The sequence below is a fragment of the Strix aluco genome, chromosome 7, assembly GCF_031877795.1.
Source record: "Strix aluco isolate bStrAlu1 chromosome 7, bStrAlu1.hap1, whole genome shotgun sequence".
NCBI lineage: Eukaryota > Metazoa > Chordata > Aves > Strigiformes > Strigidae > Strix > Strix aluco.
This window is the reverse complement of record NC_133937.1, coordinates 24,821,946-24,843,598: the sequence shown is the minus strand read 5'-3', so window position 1 is coordinate 24,843,598 and position 21,653 is coordinate 24,821,946. Positions and strand designations below refer to the sequence as shown.

Below are 21,653 nucleotides of genomic sequence, written 5' to 3'. Positions count from 1 at the left end.
TATTTTAAAAAAATGAAATTTTTACCATTAATTCTTACATTTTCTGAGCCAACCTGAATGCAGTGGATATAAGCTTTGATTGTGACGCTCTAAAGAACAAGAGAAAAATACTAGTCTACGCATGTATTAAGGGTTGCATGACAATTTGACACTAGATAAATTCTAGTTTTGTAAAGAACTAAATACATTTTTTGTAACCTGGAAGATGCTTGGAGGTTTTTAGAGGAAAATTTATCACCATATCAAGTAGCAGCCAATACAGAAGAGAACAGCCTATCAAATGAAGTAAGACAGAACTCCATTATATCAGACATCTAAAATCTCTGTTCTATCAGACATAGTGAAGAATATGATTGGACTTTTCTGATTGACCTTTTTCTCACTGAAGTTGTAAGACTTTTTTAAGGATAAAAGGAACATTTGATGACATTCACGGAAAGCAGCCAACCTATTATTTAATATTCCACATGACTGGATAATATTATTGATGGATAATATGCAGTTTGTTGGAATATAGCAAGGAAACTCATGCATATTTTTCCACTTATATATACAATACACTGTTAGTGTTTATGCTATTGTTCTCTGCAACTTATAGTATTGTTCTCTGCTCATTCTCTCATTATTTTTATTAAAATATAAACAAAAAAAGTTACTTTAATACAACCACATAATTCTAATTTTTCTTTGCCATTTCTACTCTGTACAGATTTCCCTGGATCATAAATTCACAACCTGATTTGTCTATTTGGTTTTCAAGATGTGAGAGCATCTCTAAGCCACTTTTCATGGCACATTTTTCCCTTATTGGCAGTAGCATATTTTATGGCTATTGTGTCACAAGCTATGCTGAAGTGACACACAGCTTTATAAGGGCATTGAGTCCCTACCAACTTGCAAAGCCCGACAAATATTTTAATACTGACTTGGTAAATGAGTTGCAACCTTTGTGAATTCCCTGAGGGCACAAAGCAATTCAAAGGACGAGTCATTTAGAGAACTCATCTTTCCAGACTCCTGTGCTCTGTTCACTAGTTAACAAGGCTCTTTTTGTAATCACAGTAAAATGCTGATTTCTAAATGTGGGGAAGGATCATTCTGTACATGTTGTGTTCTTACAGTCTTACTTAAGCATATGCTGTTGGCCAGTAGCAGAGACAGGATAACTAACTGAACTAACTGGATCTCTGGTTTGACCCAGTACATCATTTTTATATTTAGGCAAGAGAGCTTATATTCCTCCTTGGGTAGCAGGAGGTAAAGTATTATTTGATTAATAAGATTAATATGCATTCATCAGATATATGGAGGATCTGCTCTGCATGCAGTTCTGAAGAGGGCTGGCAAGACCTTGCTGAGCTGTATGAACAACGACCTCAGACATTCCTAACAAATATCTTTTTGAAAAGTAGGGAGAGTGGGGGAGAAAGTCAGTAATACTTTTTGAAACTTCCAAAAGCAAGTTACAAGAGCTCTCTCAGTTTCTTCTGTCATACTCTGGAGTCACACAAGTATAATTTCAATTAGACTGGAAATGTTGAAACAATTCAAGCAGTGATGCATGAGGAACAGAAACCAATTCTCTCCCTTCTGATCTTCTGTCAAGCTAGAGAGAGTAAAGAGCAAATCATGTCTACTTTCATTATTAAAATATGGTTCTTAATATTCAAAGGGAAGTAAGCCATGGAATAAGAAGGCACTATTACGACATAGGTACTTTGCAGGGTGGCGCAATGTCTTATGTAAGCCTAATGGAAATGCAACATGACAAAGGTTTTGTTGAAAACTGGGGAAGTTTTAATGCAGACTTTTTTTCAGCTGTTCTTTTCACACAGTGCCTGTTGCAACTGTGTGCTACAATAACACAAAATTGCTGTCATTAATAGTATAGACCTATTTTACATGCAGAAGTAAAATCAGCAGGATGGATCATTATTAAATTGTAGAAAAGCTTAAAATAATCTCTGGGAACTGAGGTGGCTAATCTGCATAAGGAGTTTTTAAACCATGAAGCAAGGTTAAAGACAATGTAACATTGGAGAGTAGAGTACCTAGGCTAGACTTGGGAGAAGAAAGTGAATTCTGTCCTTTAGTTGATAAAAAACCAAACAAACAAACAAACAAAAAAACACAAAAAACCAGCCAGTCGCTAAGCCTGTTATTAAAATGCTGCCACAACCCTTAAAGCCGCTTTTCCCCTCTGTTTCTTCATGCTGGCTAAGGCCCAAACAAAAAACTTGTGATATCCCAGTCCAGTTTCACTTTGGCTTTCTGATTCTTGCAGAAAAATATGTGAGAGAACATCCCATTTTCATATTACCTGACTGCAAATCTTTAGGATAAGGACATATACATTTGCAGTGCTGTCAAACTGATACTACTATACACGCTCCAGTATGTACTTACTGCCAGTAAGTGGTGGACCCAGCATTCTGACCTATTGACCATCTGCCCTTACCCTGATGTGATAATGTAACTCGTAGGGAAGAGACAAGACACCTGGGGTTCTTCCTCTGAGCTTCCAACAGCATCTATTCCCAGATAGCCAGAATTCATGCACAGCTTGACCTCACCCTGAATTTAGGCTGCCTGTGGCAACAGTCAGATGTTTTGTGCCATGTAGTGAGAACACCCTGGCTGTTCCTTAGCAACTGACCACTCGCTTTCGAAGTGGTCATAGCCACTAGAGCCATGATGGTTCTTACCAGACTTGGTAAATCCCATGTGCAGGCAAAGAAATTATACTGATGTCATCACCTGAGTAAACAAATATGGAATTCCACTGAACTGTCAAATAGGCTCTGTATTTTTATTGGAATAAAGGATGATGGATGATCAAAGCAGAGGCATTTAAGAGGCAGATATATGTCAAAGTAGAAGCCTCTAATACAAAAGAATAGCACACTATGCTCAAGTTCATGCTAGTTCATTCTTTGTGAAGGACCCCCACTATTATTCTCTGGGTTAGAACATGCTTTCCCAACCCAAACCTACAGAGAATTCCTCTCCTTTGATGCCACTGCCCATTTTTATTTTATGATTACCCAAAAAACATGATTAGGCCCTAGGCAAAAGGAGTTTAGGGAGCAAAGAGAGGGACCAAAGACTGGCCAGATTAGGAAATTCAGGGAGCAAGTTTGTTGAGTGAACATTTGTTTCACACCAGTCTTGCTGATATTGACCAGGAACAGCAACACAACCTCTCTCCCAGGGCAGTCAGTGCATGCTCCCCTAGCTGCAGCCAGAGGGTTGACTCCGAATGAGCTTTGCTATCAGGATGGCACCAAGGGCAGGTATTACAAATTCTGTCAGGTTACAAATATTGCTTTCTCAGATAATGAGAAAAAAACTGGTGAAGGATCTTCACAAATATTTCTTACCTATATCCTCACATTCTTCCCTCCTTCAACTACAAAAGCAAGGTTCATTTTTCCTTAATGCATTGTATGGTGGGGTTTGAAATCTGCAGGTGGAAGGCACAGCACGGTTATTACTTACTGTTATAAAAGACAACACAGGGATTGCCATCAGTGAATCTGTCTCTCAGAGTTAGGTTTGAAATTTGCAGTCCTCAGCTATCTGGGTAGGTTTAAGGAATAACTTCTGTTATTTGTAATATATGAAGCAATAAATGGCTACTGAGAATGATTAATAGCCAAAGTGAAGCTCAGACATTTCATCGATCTCAAAAGCCATTTATTGCAAGTATATGAAAGCAATAGAGATTATTGCTATTATACAACAAACCGTAAAATCAGAAAGGAGAAAAATGCATCTTTTTCTTCTTGCAGATGCTGAGAAAGTGTTCTGCACTTTCCCTCTGTGCTGGATTTTCCATCGGAAACACACGCTGGAGGCACAAGTGGGATCAATAACATCACAGACACAGCTTTAAATACTGATTAAATGATCAAGGACAGATACTGTTTGAGGATAAGTTGAAAAATTGTTCACAGAAGCAGCTGGTGCAGAACAGAAGTGACCAGACTGGACAATGAAGGTTTTGTGTGCAGATACGTTTGAATTGTTCTGGCTGAAATTCTGTGCTTGTTATATAACCTCTCTTGATTAATTGAGCCTCAGTGCCAGGTTGTCGGCTGCAGCTGAGGTATGCCTGGCACAGCTGAGGGGAACTGGCACACCAGACTGCTGCTAGGCTTTACTTTGTTTTGCCCCAAGCCTAGGACAGAATAAGCCATCTGAATACTTGAAGGGCTGGGTGTTCCTGTGTTGGTTCTGTAGCACCTGGAGGCTCTCCGTCATACCAAACAAAATGTCCAGTAGTTTGGCTTCACACTGGTCAGAGCAGTTCCAAGGAGATTCTGGCTTCAGGAGGATATTCCTGGAGGCCAAGTCCTCTAGTCATCCTCAGATAGCCTTTTGCACAAGGTAGGAATAAAAGTCATTACAGTGGTCCTGTGCCACCTTGACAACTACTTACATCCGGGGAACCCAGAAGGCTCAGGTGCATTAGGACAACTGGAGGTTGTTACACTGATTACATAAGTGAATCTAGTCTTGTATTTTTAGGTCCTAAGTGGAACAGGCCTTATGGAGGGTATTCAGAGAGAAGTCATGATAGTAAGAGTTTTCCCCTTATTCCACACAGTAGTAAGGAATGGCCAGGATTAGGAAAGTTTAACTAGGGAAGCTTGTATGCAGGTGCTTTTCTTTTTGTTTGTTTTAACCATTTTCCTGGGTATGCTCCTACAAATAATAGTGGTTTATTTCAAGAAGCAGAACTGAAATAATTTACCTATCCTTGTGAGGTAGACTAAAATGGGGATGTATTGCCTCTGAGATACAAGTGGCTGAGTCCTTCCTGCCTCTTGAAAGGGGTGTTCATGGAGACACCAATGCAGAGACCAAAACTTTCATGAAATCAGCAGAATCCTAGCAATACTGGATGGATGCACTGGCACTGCCATGTACTCTTTCTGCTTCTCCCTGTGTGCTATGAGAGTTTCTTTATGGGATATTCATGTACCTAACTGCTTGCTACACATAATCTTTCCTCTTTTTTTTTCTTAATATAAATCAACTGTCTTTGCTAAGAATGAAGATTTAATAATATGTTGTAAATCCAGATAAATCAATAACTCTAACAGGTTGGAAGATAGTTTTGCCCCACTGATTCATTTGGATTATCAAATTCTGGAGACATATACTGCAGTTCATGGATTTTATGATGCCCAAGATGGCTTTGGCTCCATCTAGGAGGTAACTGACGATGCCTAATTAATGACCAATGTTTCAAACACATACTCGGTATAGCAACTGTGGACTTTGAGCTGAACTCAGCAATTTATCTTTTTTCCTGGCTCATTAAACACTATTTTGAGCTCCACTAACATACAGTTAATGATCATGTCTTTAGGAGTCTTTGCAAATCAGTCACCTCTGCCCCAGAATGGGTTCTAAAAAAGACAGGGAAGTCTAAAAATCTGCAGTCCTGTAAACCAGACTGAAGCTCAATTCATCAGGCCCCGTATCATGTGAAGGTTGAGGGGCTGTTTCCTCCCTTCTGCAGATGAGCTCTCTTAGTAAGAGGAGATCTTTTGGTAAGAGTTTCTCTCCTCCTGTTAATTTGCATGTGCAATGTACAAGATTCAGCCTCAACTATGTTTTCTAGTTGTATTTACAAGTTTTATGGCTAGATTCTGGGCACTGACTGCTTCTCCTCAGAGGAGCATTTCCCAGTTTGAAGAACTCCCTAGTGGCACAATACACAGACATTACTAATGCATCCATCAGCAAATTATCTAGGCAGCAATTACAAAATCGAGACTTGCATAGTGCAAATAATTGATTACTTCAGTGCAGTAGCTGAATCGAGAAGTTAGAAAAGAGTCTTAATTTAAGGTGACTAGAAATGGAAGTGTTGGGATTTTTTCTCAGAATGCAAAAAGGGCACTCACCTGCGTGTGGCACCAGGGTTCAGACTCAAAGCCTGCCTACATAAAGGACTACTACTTCCATCTGCAAGGAGCACACCCTACTCATAGCATTTTCAAGGTATCATAGCAGAGGTCAACCTTAGCAAATGCCCTTTTCCTCTATGGTTGTGACTATCATGTGAAAAATAAAAGTCTCTCTGGAACTATTTAGGAAATTAAATCTGCATTTTTAATAGCTTCAGTATGGCTCCTGCTGTGTTTTTCAACAAACATTTTCTGATACCCTGTATGAGATTTGCCTCAGTTTGTATGTAAAAAACCTCTGCTCTTCACCTCTTGTGAGGTCAAGTGACTTTATTGGATGATCTGTACCTTTGAAAGTTCTTTCAACTATCTTTATTAGTGATTGAAGGACTTGGCAGAAAGATTGAGTTCAGCATTGGGATTTGAAATTGATTGTGATCAGACTCATTCTAATCAGCTCTGGCACAAAGTAACATAACATAGGGCCCTCTGCCAAGAATGGTCTGATCTCAGCTCCTGAGAGCTTCACAGTGGAGTGCTGCAGCCCTTAGGCTTCCATAGAGAGCAGTTGTTTTCCTAGGGTAAGAATGGAGAACAGGCTGCTGGATTAGCAATGTTTTTATTTTGGACGACCTGTAAGGAATATGGAGAACAGCACCTGATATGCTTCCAGGAGATTTGGGTTGTTTTGTCTTGCACAGGTGAAATTTCTGAATGCCTTTCCAATTCAATGTCAGGAAGAAAGAACTGCAGTGACTCAAGCATGAAACACAGTAGCTAAATCCTCATTGGAGACAAATAGTCACAGTAAATCAAAAATATTAAATTGTAAATACTGTATATTACCTCTGTTGCTAGTAGATCTTGTCATCTATGTTCTAGTTTGTCTTTATGTTTTATTGAGAAAGATTCCCAGGATAACCATGGTCATGTCTCTGGGAAAACAAATAGAACAACAAAGACACTTGTGGATTTCATTATCAGCTATTGGGGACACCAGGTGATTGTTTTGGAGACATTAGGTCTTCAGGATGGACTTTTCCTGCTGATTCATTAACTTCAAGAAGGATTTAAACAATGCAGTTTGATTCACTGCCCCATGGATGGGAGAATAGTTTGTCTTGTTAGTGTTCTCCTTTCCAGCTCATAACGATCTCATAAATCTCTGTAGAGGAAAGCTTAAGGAAATAGACAAATGTCAGAAACATAAGCAAGCTCAGACTTAGAATTCTGCCTGCACATAGTTAATGTTTATGTTTATTGAATATGAATTTAAGATTTAGTTAATTGTTATGAGGTGTTTCACTGAAGGATGGCTAGTACTACTCTGCAGCTTATTTTCCAATGTGAAATTGCTACAGGCATCATATTAGACTTTATATTATGCACATTATCTTTTAAAATTATCTTCTGTGCATTTTTTCTAGTGTTTTCAGATGAACATCAGTAAAATGAATTAAAAGAGCAAGGGGACCAATAGGTACTATAAAGACAATATTGTGTTATGAAGACAATGTTATAATGTCAAAACTAAAGCAGTTCAGAATCAATTGGAGGATGCTTTGCAATTATAGCATAAATTTGACTCTCCAGGTTTATGGCTTAAATTTCCATTTGATATGAGCCTCCTGAGTAATGTTGAAAGTGATTTATTTTCACAGTGCCTCACTTTACCATGTGAAACTAGCAAAGCAGTCTCCATCTTGCAATACAAGCCTATTGTGGGAATACTTGGGATGTACTAAGACACTGAGATAAAGGAAGTCATGTAACACTCCAGAGTGATAATAGAAAGAATCCCATTATCAGTCTCTCTGTATGTATATATGTGTGAATACACACATATATATTTCTGGATAGATACCACCTATGACAAACCTAATAATCTAATTGAATTAATGAGATAATGACTCAGAAATTCCAAAATACCAGATTTAGCACTGGATTGATTTTGGATTCATATCTCCTCTAGTCCTAATTTTCCAGTGGTGAAAAGAAAACCATGTGTTTGCATATTAGATCATTACTAGGTTATTTTCCCATTTGTATACAAATAAAAACAATTCTGGTCTTTGATCTTGCATCTCGATGAGTTCTCTTCAAAGGAAATTATGCCATGACAGTTTTTCTACTGCCTTCAACGGGGGCCAAATTATATCTTTACTTCTGCTGTCTTTCCCTGCATTTCAGCTGGTACAGGAAGGTAATATCCAACTGCAACAGCATAGGATATTTAAAGAATGACAAAGAAAGTGGAGATGCCTGAATGCAAAGCACATTACCCTAAAGTAGCTCCTGATGGGAGCTATCTATGCCTGGAGTGCCACCTAGTAGAGTTCATGTAGAAAGAATACAGGAATTGGAGGTGCAGCTGCACTTCAGATGAAAACGTATTAGATGATTGAAAGATGTCCTGAGGAGAACAGTGAATAATCCTTTGATAGTCTTTCATATGAGGACAAATGAAACTACTATTCAAAGAAGATACAATGAAATCAAAGTCTTTAGACAGTGGACATGTGAGAAGATTATGAAGATGAAAAAAGGCACAAGCCTCCATAAAGATAGACACCAAGGGGGTAGATAAGACTCTATTGAAAAGATCAGATTGCCTAAGCACCTGAGGAAATTATGAAATTAAGGTTTATCAGTATTATAAAGACAACAAAAGCATAGTGTAGTAGAAAAGCAATCATGACTAGAACACAGGTTTAAGAAAATGCACTGTTTGGAAGATGAAAACAAAGTCAAAGGCAACAGAACAGATGTACATGTAATATGGTAATCTGTAAAGACATAGGAACTGAGATTAAAAGGTGAAAGACAATGTTGGGGGAAAAGTGAGTGAGTATAAGTAGAGGCTAGAAATCAGAAGATTCCTAACATGTAGGAAGAGGTGGAGTTTAATATTTCTATGAAGAGAATGATGTGACAGGTGCCTATAATGACCGAAGACTGCTTGACGATTCTGAAGTTTACATTTCTACCATTCAACTCCATGGAAAGGGAATGCCTATGTATGGTTTTCCCCAAACAGTAAGCAGTCTATGCATATAATTTTCTGATCCTCTTCAGAAATGCAAAGCATCCCTATTACCTTTGTAAGATTCTGAAGTACCTGGAATACAAACTAACCTGCCCCTTTAGGCAAGCAGATTTATGCTCATATATGATTCATAGCAGCAATGGGGCTGGTTCAAAAATTGCAGTATCTTTACCTTTGAATTCTTTCAGGTTCTTCAGTAGCAACAACACATAATTGCTTTTTATTACAATGCTTTCTCACTGCTGCCACAAAGGCAGCAGCAGTTGGCAACTGGCAGAAAGCTTTTCTCTGTCTTGAAATATATATAACTGCTAAAAGAACAGTAGTGTCTTAGACTGTAAAAGTATTAAAGCCCATGGCATTAAAGCAATCTCTGATTAACAAAAAACAAACAATTGAAAAGGATATGTCATACACATACAAAAAACAATTCTTTATACTGCAATAATTCAGTTGCCTCAGTTTCACCCAAACTAAATTAAAACAAGAACCTTCAGGCAAACTGCCATTAAATGAAAACTCTTAAAAGGAGAATGTACGATCTAATTACAGTGTAACAAATGTGTACCTTTCATCTACAAGGCTGGTACTCCAAAATTTTAATAGTCAATTATGATTATATAATCTATTAAAAAGAATAACCAAAGTGCTATAATGAAAAGGAGAAACCTACAAAAGTACATGAAAGACATCTCAAATGGCACAAAGCAGCTAATAGTAGTACCCTATACAATTTCCTTTCTCCTGTAGCTTGTATTTAGATTATGTTGCAGAGACAGAGGTGCTGGCAGTCACTCCCTGAATTCCTATTAATGTATTCTCTGTGGCTAGTGCCCACTGAATTATTTTTTGACAATATCCCATGAATGAAGAGATCTGGAAATAAAAGGCATGAGGCTCATAACTAAATCAGTAAATCATAGTTAAGAGAAGTACTTCCTTTAAGTTTGCAGGTCATTATTATATTCTTTACAAAAATCTCTTGAGAGCCTACCCTTCCTTCCTTCCTTCCTTCCTTCCTTCCTTCCTTCCTTCCTTCCTTCCTTCCTTCCTTCCTTCCTTCCTTCCTTCCTTTCCTTCCTTCCTTCCTTCCTTCCTTCCTTCCTTCCTTCCTTCCTTCCTTCCTTCCTTCCTCTTTCTTTCTTTTTTTCTTTCTTTCTTTCTTTCTTTCTTTCTTTCTTTCTTTCTTTCTTTCTTTCTTTCTTTCTTTCTTTCTTTCTTTCTTTCTTTCTTTCTTTCTTTCTTTCTTTCTTTCTTTTCTTTCTTTCTTTCTTTCTTTTTCTTTTCTTCTTTTTTTTTCATTCCAACCTCCTCTTTCACAATTTTTTATTACATAATGACACAATTAGAAAAAGTACTGTGAAGTGCTAAAGCATGATCGAAGTCACAGAATAATTTCTATTCTGTGAATGAGCAACTAGACCCAGACCTTTCAATCTGAAAAGATAAAACTAGGGGAGATGTGACAACACTTTAATATCATAAATGATAGAAAGATGATAAGTAGAGAATCTGTCCACCACCTCTTCAATACAAGAAATTAGGGGCCTCAAATGAAACAAAGAATTTATGCAATGTGGGAGTGAGTCAGCTGAGGAATTTTTCAATAGGATATGGTGGATAGTAAAACGATTCAGACTCAGAAGTGAATGAACAAATTCATTAAAGAAAAATATTGCAGTGTTTCTTAAACCAGTAGACACTACCACTGCCTTAGGGAATATCTGAACTGTGACTCTTTGGAGGCTGTGAGATTGTACTGGAAGAGCATAGTATATAACTACCTTGTTCCTACACTCTTCTTTAGACATCTGCTATCGGCTGCTGGCAGAGACAGAAATCAAGTCAGCTATTCTGCTGCAAACACTGCTTATGTGAAAATGACAAATTGCCCTAACTCTACTGCATTTACTACAAATAAGATACAGCTTAAGGGGAGCATGCTAAAACTGTGAGAAGACTGAAATCAGATGTATTTGATCCAGTCCCTCTGTATTGTCTGTGATCATACACCAAGTCTAAGACACAAACCTCCGTGTTGATTCAATGACTTTTTGTTTGAGAGGTTTCTCATGTACAATATCTACACTATACCTGGAGTTTACCTTTCCTTAGTAGTTTTTCATTTCTAATCTACAATTAAGAAGTCAAAATCTCTAATAATTGTGATTCCTGGTGTAATTGTTGCTAAAGAGATTTCAGTTCATATCAAAAATCTGATCACAGGGAAATGAAACCTCTCTCTGGTACTTCCATAATGAAACCTGTTTCAGATATCCTTTACCAAAACAATTTTAGTCACAGTATATTCCTTTAATCTATGCTAACATTTCTTATTTCTTTTCAGGATATAGAATATTATTACTGCAAAGCAATGTTTTTATTTCTGCCTTTGAGAACCTGATTGCTGTTCTATATATTTCTGGTTTTAATATGATATTTGGTTGCATGTTCAGCCAACCTCAGACTCAGAGGATTATTTCCACACACACTCATATATCCATCAAAATGTCTTTCAAAAAATGCCTACCAATACTCTATAAAGACCTCTTAAGAACTTTAACTTTCTTAAGCAATACTGTGGAAAAGAAAGAATGGAAAATATAACTGCAGACAAACTGACAGCTTCATCTACATGTGGGGTTTTCTCTAATGCTGAACTGTGTAGTGTTGCGTGTCCTCCAACAATTCCCGTGGGCCATGATTAACTGCAGATGTTAATAAGAATGAATATTCTACTGTGAGAATTGCTACATGAATGTATCAAACAAGTTACAATGCATTTTCTGACAGTTGTCTCAACCATGAGACCAATGAGGAAAGCAAAACAACAGAATTACTGATGACAGCAGAGGCTTAGTATAGCTTCTGGAAAAATCTACCAAACGATATTAGTTGCAGTGGCTGTTCTGTCCTGCCTATCAAGGCACGTGTGATAAGGTTGAGCCCTCTACAAGTTTTCATTTACACAGGAATCCTGTGGGGTTTTTTTTCCACTTTGTACATATTCCACTTGGTATAAGTAGTTCTTCAGAAGAGCAAGTAAGTTAACCAGAGCAACGGTGAGATAGGTCTCAAGAATCACAAATCACTTGGATACTGTCAGTTAGTCACTTACTCTGACAAAAATCTACACAAGCCTAGATTCAAGGTCCAAATAATGCAGGACAGGTGTCTGAACTTGAGTCTGCTAACCTTACAGGGAAATGCCCTATTGCTCAATTGCTTTTAGCAAGGGAATTTCTCTTGTTCAGCAAAAAAATATTGATCCTTTCAAAACTAGCATGTGAATTTTCATGTAGCATCCATAGGTTTGACTTAAACTATCATTTTTCAAAAATGTTTGTGAACGCTTAAGTGGTGACTGCAGTGGGGCACTCGTCTAAGATGTATTTATGGATGAGTGTAGATCTTATACCTAATTTACGCACCAGAGACATTTTTCTCTTTTCTTTTTCTTTACAGTGCAGTTATGAGTCCAGCCCATAAGGGTCCAGAATTCAGGGTTCTGCTTGGGTAGATTGTGCTGCCTGAGGAAAACATTTTGCCAAATCTGCTGGTGAAATACATTTTAAGAAACATTTTATAATAATACTCTTTCTTGAGTCATGTTGGGCTTTATTTTCAGAAGCACCACTGTTTCCCATGCGTTAATATTTGTTCACAATTAAAAGCTTGAGTTACCAAATTATAAGTATACATACATTTTGTTCACATCAATTTCATTCAAAAATGTTAGTAAGAAGACAGCATATATATTGAAGACTCCAATCTGCCTGAGGTTGGGTTTTTTCTCAGTAGCATGCCATAACTGTGGAATGTATGCAATTAATGTTTAATTGGGAGAAATCTTACAACTGCAGGATGACTTTTATGGGGCAGTTAATCAAAGTATCTTTGTTTGCTTCACAGTGTTTGTTAATGTATATTTTAATAGAGTATTAATCTTTTCCAAAGATTACTACATACAATAAAGAATATAAAACTCCTGCTTTGCTTGATGTACTGTGCACAGATTAATTCATTAACATACTCTATTTTGACATAGAATTATAGGAATACAGGAAGGCAGAATAATGAAAATGGCACTATTATTTTCCAAGTACCTGTAGCTGTGAAATTTAATTACAGGAGAAAACAGTCTGTTCTCTCCTTCCACCACGCTGGTTAAGATGGACATGTAAGATTTCAATGTGTTTGCACACGTTTAAAGTTAAATCAGGGGATACCTGCTCAGGGGTTCGTGCAGCACATGCAGTTACTTGTCCATTATCAAATGTCGATTCTCCTTCCCAGGCAGAAAGGGGAATGGCTACGGCCTGTTTACACACCACCATTTGCGGTTTCCAGTGGGGTTTACCTGAAACAAAAATGTGCCTATGCAGGTGGTACTTTCGCAGGAATCCTTGAACCTTCAATTTCAAAGGGAGTCTTAACGAAGTTATTTTTAAGCCCTGTGGATAGCTAAAACGAGCTAGAGCTAATGAAAAGAAAGTTGATAATACCGGATTGGTTTTGTTTGTGCTTTATAGTTTGAACTGCGTCAGGAGTTATGGCCATGATCATGCAAATATCTGGTCACCTGCCTGATTTTAAACGCTGTGGTTTATCCAGTAATTCCAGTGATTTGGAGAGCCGGTGGCAGTAAAACGAGGCCGAGGCACTGGGGCAGGCAGGGCGGGGGTTTAAACTCGCCCGAGGTGCCCTCACGGGATGAAATCGTTCGCCGGCGGGAGCAGCTCTCTGGCCATAGCGATCGTCAGCACCTCAGGCGCCCGGCAACGCCGCTGCCCCGGCCTCTCGCCCGACACTAGCCCTCCCTCCCGCCGCCCCCCGTTCGCCCGGAAAGCGCAGCCGGGCAGGGTCCGGCCCCAGCTCCCGCGGGGCCCCGGCGGCCGCCGCTGGCACTGCGGCGGGCGCGCCCCTCAGGGCCCACACTGCCACCCCACCGCCTTCCTGCCGAGCGTTCACCGTGAGCGGGGAGGAGGGGGCGCGGGGGACACGCCGGCATTGGCGACCGGCCCCCGGCGCCTCTCGGGGACGCCGCGGCGGGGCGGGGGGCGAGGCGGGCGGCGGGGGCGGGCGCCGCCGCAGGAGGGCGGGAGCCGCCGCAGTGAGGCCGCGCCGCACGGGCGAGGCGGCGGCGGCGGGCCGCGTTGCCATGGCAACGCTGCCCCAGCCGAGGGCTTAAGCGGGCGGCGGCGGGCCGGCAGGAGAAGCAGGGGGCGCCCCGCGGTCGGGCCCCGCTGGGAGGGGAAGGGGTTAAAGCGGGGCGGGCGTGCGGGCCCGGCGCCCTGGGGTCAGCCCGCGGGCGGGTGTGGGGATGAGCCGCGGCGGGGGCCGAGGGCCGTGCTCCGGGCGCGTAGGGAGGCTGCGGAGGTGAAGCCTCTGCTCCCTCGCCGGGCGGAATGGAGGCTGTCGGCGCCGCAGAGGACGTGTTTTACGAGGAGGAGGAGGAGGAGGTGAACTGCTACGACTTCGAGCCTCTGCCGACGCTGCTGGAGGATGAGGTGAGTGAGGCAGGTGCGGAGCCGCCGCCGCCCTTGCGCTCACCTGTGGCGAGGCGGCTTCAGGGGCAGCCCGCGGTCCCCCCTCCCCGAGGCGTCTCCTTTCCTCTCCCGCGCTGTGAGGGCAGTCCGCCTCCTGCGCCGGGCCCCGGGGGCGGCCGGAGCCCGGGGGCTCACCCGCCCCGCCGGGAGCGGCCAGGCCGCGTCGGCATAACCGTTTGCTTTCCGTGTGTCATGGGTTCCTCGCTTTCTCCTGCCCTGTGATCCCAGTTACCAACTTGGGCTTAGTGCCCCATGCGCCTTCTCCACAGAACAGCGAAGTCATGGTCCTCGAGTGTGGAGCGTGTCCTGTCGTAGCCGTGGATTAATGCTGCAGTCGGGAAGTGTGTGTCCTTGTCACACCTGATAAAGGGAAATTTCTTAGCAAAAGTGTTTCCAGTACCTGCCAACCAGATTTTCATACAGCCATTTCTTGCTGTCCAGTGTAAAAAGGCCTTTGTTGCTGGGAAATAAAAAAAAGCCAAAACACAAACTGTTAAATCTGTTTGTTCAGTTGTTATGCCAAATAACCTGTAGCTAAACCTAGTACTGTTGTCATGTTTGTCTGGATTTGTACTTGGTTTTGCACTTGCTTTTTATTCTTCTTGCTCATTTGTATCTTTCCATATGAAGTGTGTTCCTTACCCCCTAGTGAATATTTGGCCAAATGTTTTGGGTTTTTCCGCTTTTGTTAAGTAAACGTTTGGTGAACCATGTATGAGTCACTTGTTCCCCAAACCAGACCTTGCAAACTTTCTTATTTGCTATGTCAAGAACCCAAGCTGAATCAGGATTTAAAAGTGAGTTTGAAAATGAGAAGTCCCCTCCAGCTTTCATAAATCATCTAATGGCTCAGCAGTTTGGCTCGTCCTCCCGACATGTGTAGTGTTCACTGGAGTAGGCCCTCTCAGACTGGCTCATGCCAAATGTAGAAGGAAGGTGGTAGTAGCCTCCTTTTTACACAGTAGCTTAAATATTTAGAGTATTTTTTCAGGATGGGAGAAGGCTGAGGGTCAACTCTTCTGTGTGAGGAAGACCTGAGCCCATTTTTCTCACCTGCTCAATATATATTTTTGACTGCATTCCCACCAGTCCCTTCTATTTAGTTATTCTAGGCACATGAATATTTTCAATATTCTTGTTGAGAGAATGAGCATGACCTATCACCTGGTGATTAAATAAAGTTAATTAAAAAGGGCTGCTTTGAAGAGTACTTAGTGAGCTTACCCAGGCAATCCAGTGTTTTTCTTCAAATGTGATGAATTTAATGCATGGTGTTTGCCACATTTTCTGTGATTCTGGAATAAATTGTTTTGAAGTTTGTGTGAATTATCTTCACAAAAAGACTTAGGTTCCAGAAAGCTGTAAATGCTGATGTACCTAACTCTTAGCTGCTTAGTCATTTAGTGGAGCCTGTGTTTCTTATCACTGTACATAGCGTAAGGAGCGAGGTTGGTGTCTGATGTATGTGGTTTACAAAAGCCATTCATTATGTGAAGCAGGAAGCTGCCTGAGCTGAAGAATAGGAAATACTGAGGGTGAGGCTGTATTTCAAATGCGTTTCTTTGCTAGGACTTTCTTTGTCTTGCAGTCCTTAATATTTAATTTCAAATTTTTTAGGAAGTTGTCTGTGGCAAATTAATTTGTATTCTCTTCCTGCTCTCTCTTCCTCTGCTTAATTATATGCTACTGTACTGGTTTATACTTTCTGAAGAAAATATAAGGGAAAATTGAGAACTGAAGTGAATAATTAAAGCATAGTCATCTGACCAGTTCACTTTTTGTAGTTATTAAACACTAATTGCTTTTACTAGTGTCTTTTACTGATAATGAGATGAGAGAAAAGGCATCAGCATTTCTTACATAACACACTTGAGTCTTCCTGCAATTTGAGTGAACCAACTTTCAGTGGTCCAAAGTACTGAAGTTGTGGCTCACCAGAAGCTTCAGCTTGCCAGAAACTCTGGTGTTAAAAGGATTTTCTTTTTCTTCCCCACAACAAAAACTTCGTTTCTGTATTGCTTTGGGGTTGCAAACTAGTCAAATGTATGTGTCTCTGTTTTCAGTGCTTCATTCTCTACAAAGGCCTTGCTTCGCCTTCGCCTACTAAGGTGGTACGGTCATCTGAGAAATACATGGTTTATGTGAAGTAAATAACTTAATGTCCTGGAGCATTGGAAGGAGGAAGGCTTGCTGTATGGTGGTGGTGTTTTGCTTTGTTTTTATCTTCACTTAGCCATCCATTGCTGATGGAACCCACTGAACATTCATAGGCCTTTTTAATCTTTTTTTTCCTTTGGTTTTTTTTCTGTATTGCCTAACTTTCCAGGCCCCTGGAAGGAAGATAAGTTTGTCTGACATGAGATCATCATCATCATCTTTCATTTACTCCCCAAATAACCACAAGGCAAAGATGATTTTGTAGGTTTAAACTGTAGATATCAACTATTGACAATTAGTATCTGCTATTGAGCTCAGCCTCAAAGCTTGACTCAAATTCTATCAAGTCCTGATTGTGACTGGAATTTGATATTGAGACTGTCTTAAAGGTTGCAGTTTTTATTTATTTCACATAATCTCTAAATTGAGCCTTTCTTGTCCATATGCACAGGTGAAACTCTCGTAATTTTGCAACTTGATTAGTGAAACATTTTTTTGTGGTTTTGGCAAATGCCATCATGTCATCTAGCTGGATGATGCTAGGAGAGTTAAAAAATAAAAAGTACTAGTGCATTGCTTTGATCATAGAACTTATTTCTCTTCTTTTTTAAAAAACCTTTTTTTGGTTGGCCAGAATAAGTAGTTTGTCTTTCCTTTCCAAGCCTGTCCTCATCCTACCTATCAGTTTGGTCACTTTCAAAGCCTAATGGTTTGTGGTCCAGCTCCTTGTCATATGTTTATGCTTTCAGATACAGGAATCTCTGTGCTGCCCTTCGTGCTTGGAACAAATTCCCTGTAAAGATGTGTAAAACCTCCTCATACACCCTCAAAAATCTGATGGCAGCATTACACATATGGTGCTGAGCACAGCACAGAGAAAATGAGATCTTTTGACTCATGTACCTGAACTGTAAGGGCTTATGCTGTTTGTTGTTATGTAGGACTGAACTCTTTGAGACTGGGGTCCATGATTACTGCTAGAAGGCACTGTAGTAATAATGCCATTAGTAGGTCAATCCATCTCTCGAAAACTATTCATGAGAACTAGAATATTGAAAATAGAAGTTAAGTTTCTTGAATAATAGTAAGTGCTTTATTTCCTACCTTTTTTTTTCTAGCATTTATTAAGCATTATACTTCAGAGTAAAAAACAAAATACATTATTGGACTAAGGGTTAGTCCTTGTTTGAAGGATATTATGAGTGCAATACTTGGTTCTCTGAAAAACATGTTAACGAGCTGTTAACCCTTCTGTAAATGGTAATCCAGATATCACTGATGTTCTCCAGTACTGAGGTATGTAAAGAAAGTTATAACTCTGTTTTCCAAGGGGCTAAAAGTTTAAACCACTACAGTTTTCTGAGCTGTAAGGTACCTCACATTCTATTTTGCTGCCAATGACATGCTTTCTTTTTTCTATATTCTAAGTAATGTGCAGTTACATCTTCAATTCAAGGTATATTTAATATCATTCAGAAATGTAGTCTTTAGTCTTAATTGCTATATATAAATAAGAAATTATGTGTAATTAATAGTGGTATAGTTTTGATTCAAAGTAACTTCTGTAGATGCTTACTTTTTTGTTAGCTTTTTTCTCCTTACAGATGGAATTGATATTTGTGTGGTTTTTTGTCATTCCTTTCAGTTCATGAAAACTTTACTTCTGTAGCTATGGGTAATGTATTAGTTTTGTATTTTAAAAAATGTACATAGAAAAGCTAGCTGCTTTGAGCTAAACACTGTTTCTGAACATCTTGACCAGAAAAGCCACAGCAGAGTGACATTTTTTTGGAACTGTACTCTTCAGAGCCTTACTGTGATGATGGGGTCAAAAGAAGTTGACTTATAGTTTAGGACAGTAACTTAGAAACGAAGTGCATGAGCTATTTTTGACCACTAAGAGCTCTGGGTGTAATGGGGAGACCAGGACAACCAAAGTGTTTGGTTTTAAGTCAAAATATAAAAACACTGTTAGTGTGGCTTGTTTGGCTTTTGAGTGTTTATTAAACAGTCTACACAACTAAACTTCATAAAAGCATCATTCTTAAGACAGGTTAATTTAGAGGGTACTTACTTTTTCCTAGATCACAGATGGTAGGGAAAACTGCTGTGAAGAGAATTTTTAAGTAGTTTATCCAAAGGCACCTGGGAGACCTTAAAGGAGACATGGGTTAAACAAAATGTTTTAACATAGTCTCTCTGTTTTTACCTCCAAATGGTCTGTTTCCCTAACTTTGATGCAATGTTTATATAACTTACATAGCTGCCATAGTAGATATTTTTTTGATATTAACATACCTTTGTTCAGGTTAACTTTGCTTCTTAAGAGACTGTGTTAAGAGCAAAGTCATGCACTTGGTGTTTCTTGGGGTGTTAATCAGTGTCCTAGAAAGTCTGAGAACTTGCTGGAAACATTACTCGTAGCCAATTATGTCAAATGAAATCTATGATACACAAAGTAGTGTCATGAAACCCAGAATAATTTATGAATTCATATCTTGGCAGGAGAATGTGTCCCTTGCTGATATTTTGTCACTGCGGGATAGCTGTCTTACTGAGCAAGATATTTGGGCAATTTGCCTGGAGTGTTGCCATTCTCTGAAGAGTATTGCCCATTCTGCAATCTTCCAGACACTCTGCATCACTCCTGACACTTTGGCTTTTAACACCAATGGCAATGTATGCTTCATGGAACAGCTCAGTGGTAAGTATTTGTGTTTCCAGGCCATTTGTTTTAGAACTATGGATACTCATAGTGAGAGACTGTAGTAAAGCATGATATTCTATTCTTAAGACTTGTGATTAAAATAAAGAGAAAACAAAAACTTGTTTAAGGAATGGGTGAGTAAAGGTCACTATGAAATTACATGCTCAATTTTGTAATTGATGAACGAAGGCTCTCATGAGTTTGCTTAGAAGATTCTTCCTAGTTAAAGACTTATCCAGGGGAATGTAATCCAGGGCAATGTAATTTATTTCCATTTTAAAAACTGTAGGTTATGTATTTGTGTATCTGTGCACAAGTCTCTACCTGTGTAAAGCATGTTCTTGGTCTCTTCCAGTTCTTCTGCATTCATAGATATGTTCAATTTCTAGAGAAATCTGACATTCAGTGCATCTTGATGATTGTGGCCATAGATAATGGGGCAATTCTAGTGCATATTCACTGTTAGAAAGAAAAGAGTTCTCTTGAATAAAGGATTTTTTTTTTAAGTCATGATTTTTAGACTCAGCAAGTGTGGTGACTAGCTGAGAAATGAATTTTAATATGTTAAAAAACAGTATGTAGTAGCATGTAAGATCTTCAGGTATTGTAGCAGATGAATCGGGAATGCTTAACTTAAAAAATGACTTCTGATTTCAGCACAAAAAAGCATGTTATTGTTGTTCCTTTCTCACATGACCCACGTAGTCTTTGTCTTGAGCCTGTTGGGGATATTACAAAACAAAGCAACACCCACCCCCCCCCCATGTCTTATTCTGTAGTCCTTTTAAAATTATGTCAGCTTTTAACCAGAAGAACCACTCTAGTCCATATACACAGGTTTTTGTTATGCTTTCTTTAACCTAATTTATTTTTAAACCTATGTCAGAATAAGTGTTTATTCTTTTAGTCAAAATCTAGATCACAGTACTTGGAAAAAAATGGGGTAGGGTAGCTTTGCAGCAAATGAATATTTGTTGCCTTCTTTAGAATTAAAGATAGTATTTCAAATAAGCATGCAAAATCATAACATGTAATTAATAAAGATGAAAATATATCTTCATAATTGTTGTGGTATTTGTTTTGTGCTTAAATTCCTCAGATATGTGAGTCAACTTTTAGTTCCATGTTAATAGGGTAATGTGGAATCAATTTCCTTTATTTTAAGGAGCTTGTCACAACTTGAAATTAAAAAAAGGAATAAAAAAAGCTGACTTTGTATTTGTAAGGGTATATGAAAGATTTGTTGAAGAGAATAAATCTAGTGGATGAAAAATGCCCCTCAACTAAGATCTTTCTTTGCAGCTGGAAAGAAGAAAAAAATCAATTTCTTCTTAAATGTTTTAGTCTAATTGAATAGCTGGCAAACAGTTGATCCAGGAATTTGCTGTATTCAAGTGCTTAAAATGGGGGATAACAAATTCCCATGCAAAGCAAACACACAAAGATTTTGTTCCCTGAAGTCATGTTAGTCTCTGAGGAAGAGACTTTTCATTAGTCCTTTTTAAAGAAAGTTATGTTTTTCCTAGGAATGCAAAAAGTTGTGTATATATTCTGTTTCCCACACACACTCCACTGTGTCTTTGAGACTCTTTCTCTTCCCCTTTCCCTCGGATCTTATTACTATTTGGTTAAAATGTAGTTTGTTAGATAGGCACTTGGGGAGGAGAAAATGAACAGCCTGTCACCTCTGCTTTAGCAGCAAGTTCTGCTTCCTGCAGGTTCTGTGGTGCTAAAGTGACAAACATTCAATGGTATGTTCTGCCAAGAGCTCTGATATCTTCTTGTCTCTTCAGATCAGATGAATTTCCATTGTAAACAATATATTAAGAATACAGTGAGTTTTGCCAGTGATAAAAATTATATGCTTATACAGCCTTTAAAGTGTTCTATGGAATGAAAGGGAAAAGGTAGTGGGGAGATAAAAAGAAGGAGCAGTAGTCTGGGTGTGGGGGAGAGGGAAGGGTCAAAATGTCTGTCCATTAGTTCCCTTTCCCTTCTGCCCTCCCAAAATGTCGGGGGAAAAACTGTGGTGTGGGGGGAATGCAGGATTGGTTGCATACCCCTCTTTTTCAGTGGGAAAGTAGAATCAGGAACATCGTAAGGAACTGTAAATCAGTTAGTGGCATCTGGACAGTCAGTCGTGCCAGGTAGCTGCAATATATGAATATATTTTTAAAAAGTCCTCTCTAGTCCTCTCTACCATATAACTGAATTTAGTATATTCACAATAAAAGACCTTTGCACTTCACTTCTGAAATACAGACAGAGAAGTT

At 39.4% G+C, this 21,653-nt stretch overlaps 1 protein-coding gene across 1 annotated transcript in view; it reads left to right on the top strand.

Annotated features, from left to right (window-relative positions):
- Window positions 1-14,283: 14,283 nt before the first annotated feature.
- KNDC1 (kinase non-catalytic C-lobe domain containing 1) overlaps window positions 14,284-21,653 on the top strand; it is a 69,190-nt gene continuing 61,820 nt past the window's right edge. Inside the window, exons 1-2 of the mRNA XM_074831005.1 lie at window positions 14,284-14,477; window positions 19,179-19,377. Of these exons, the coding sequence (XP_074687106.1) occupies window positions 14,376-14,477; window positions 19,179-19,377 (301 nt within the window). The 5' untranslated portion in view covers window positions 14,284-14,375. The remainder of the gene's footprint in view (window positions 14,478-19,178; window positions 19,378-21,653) is intronic.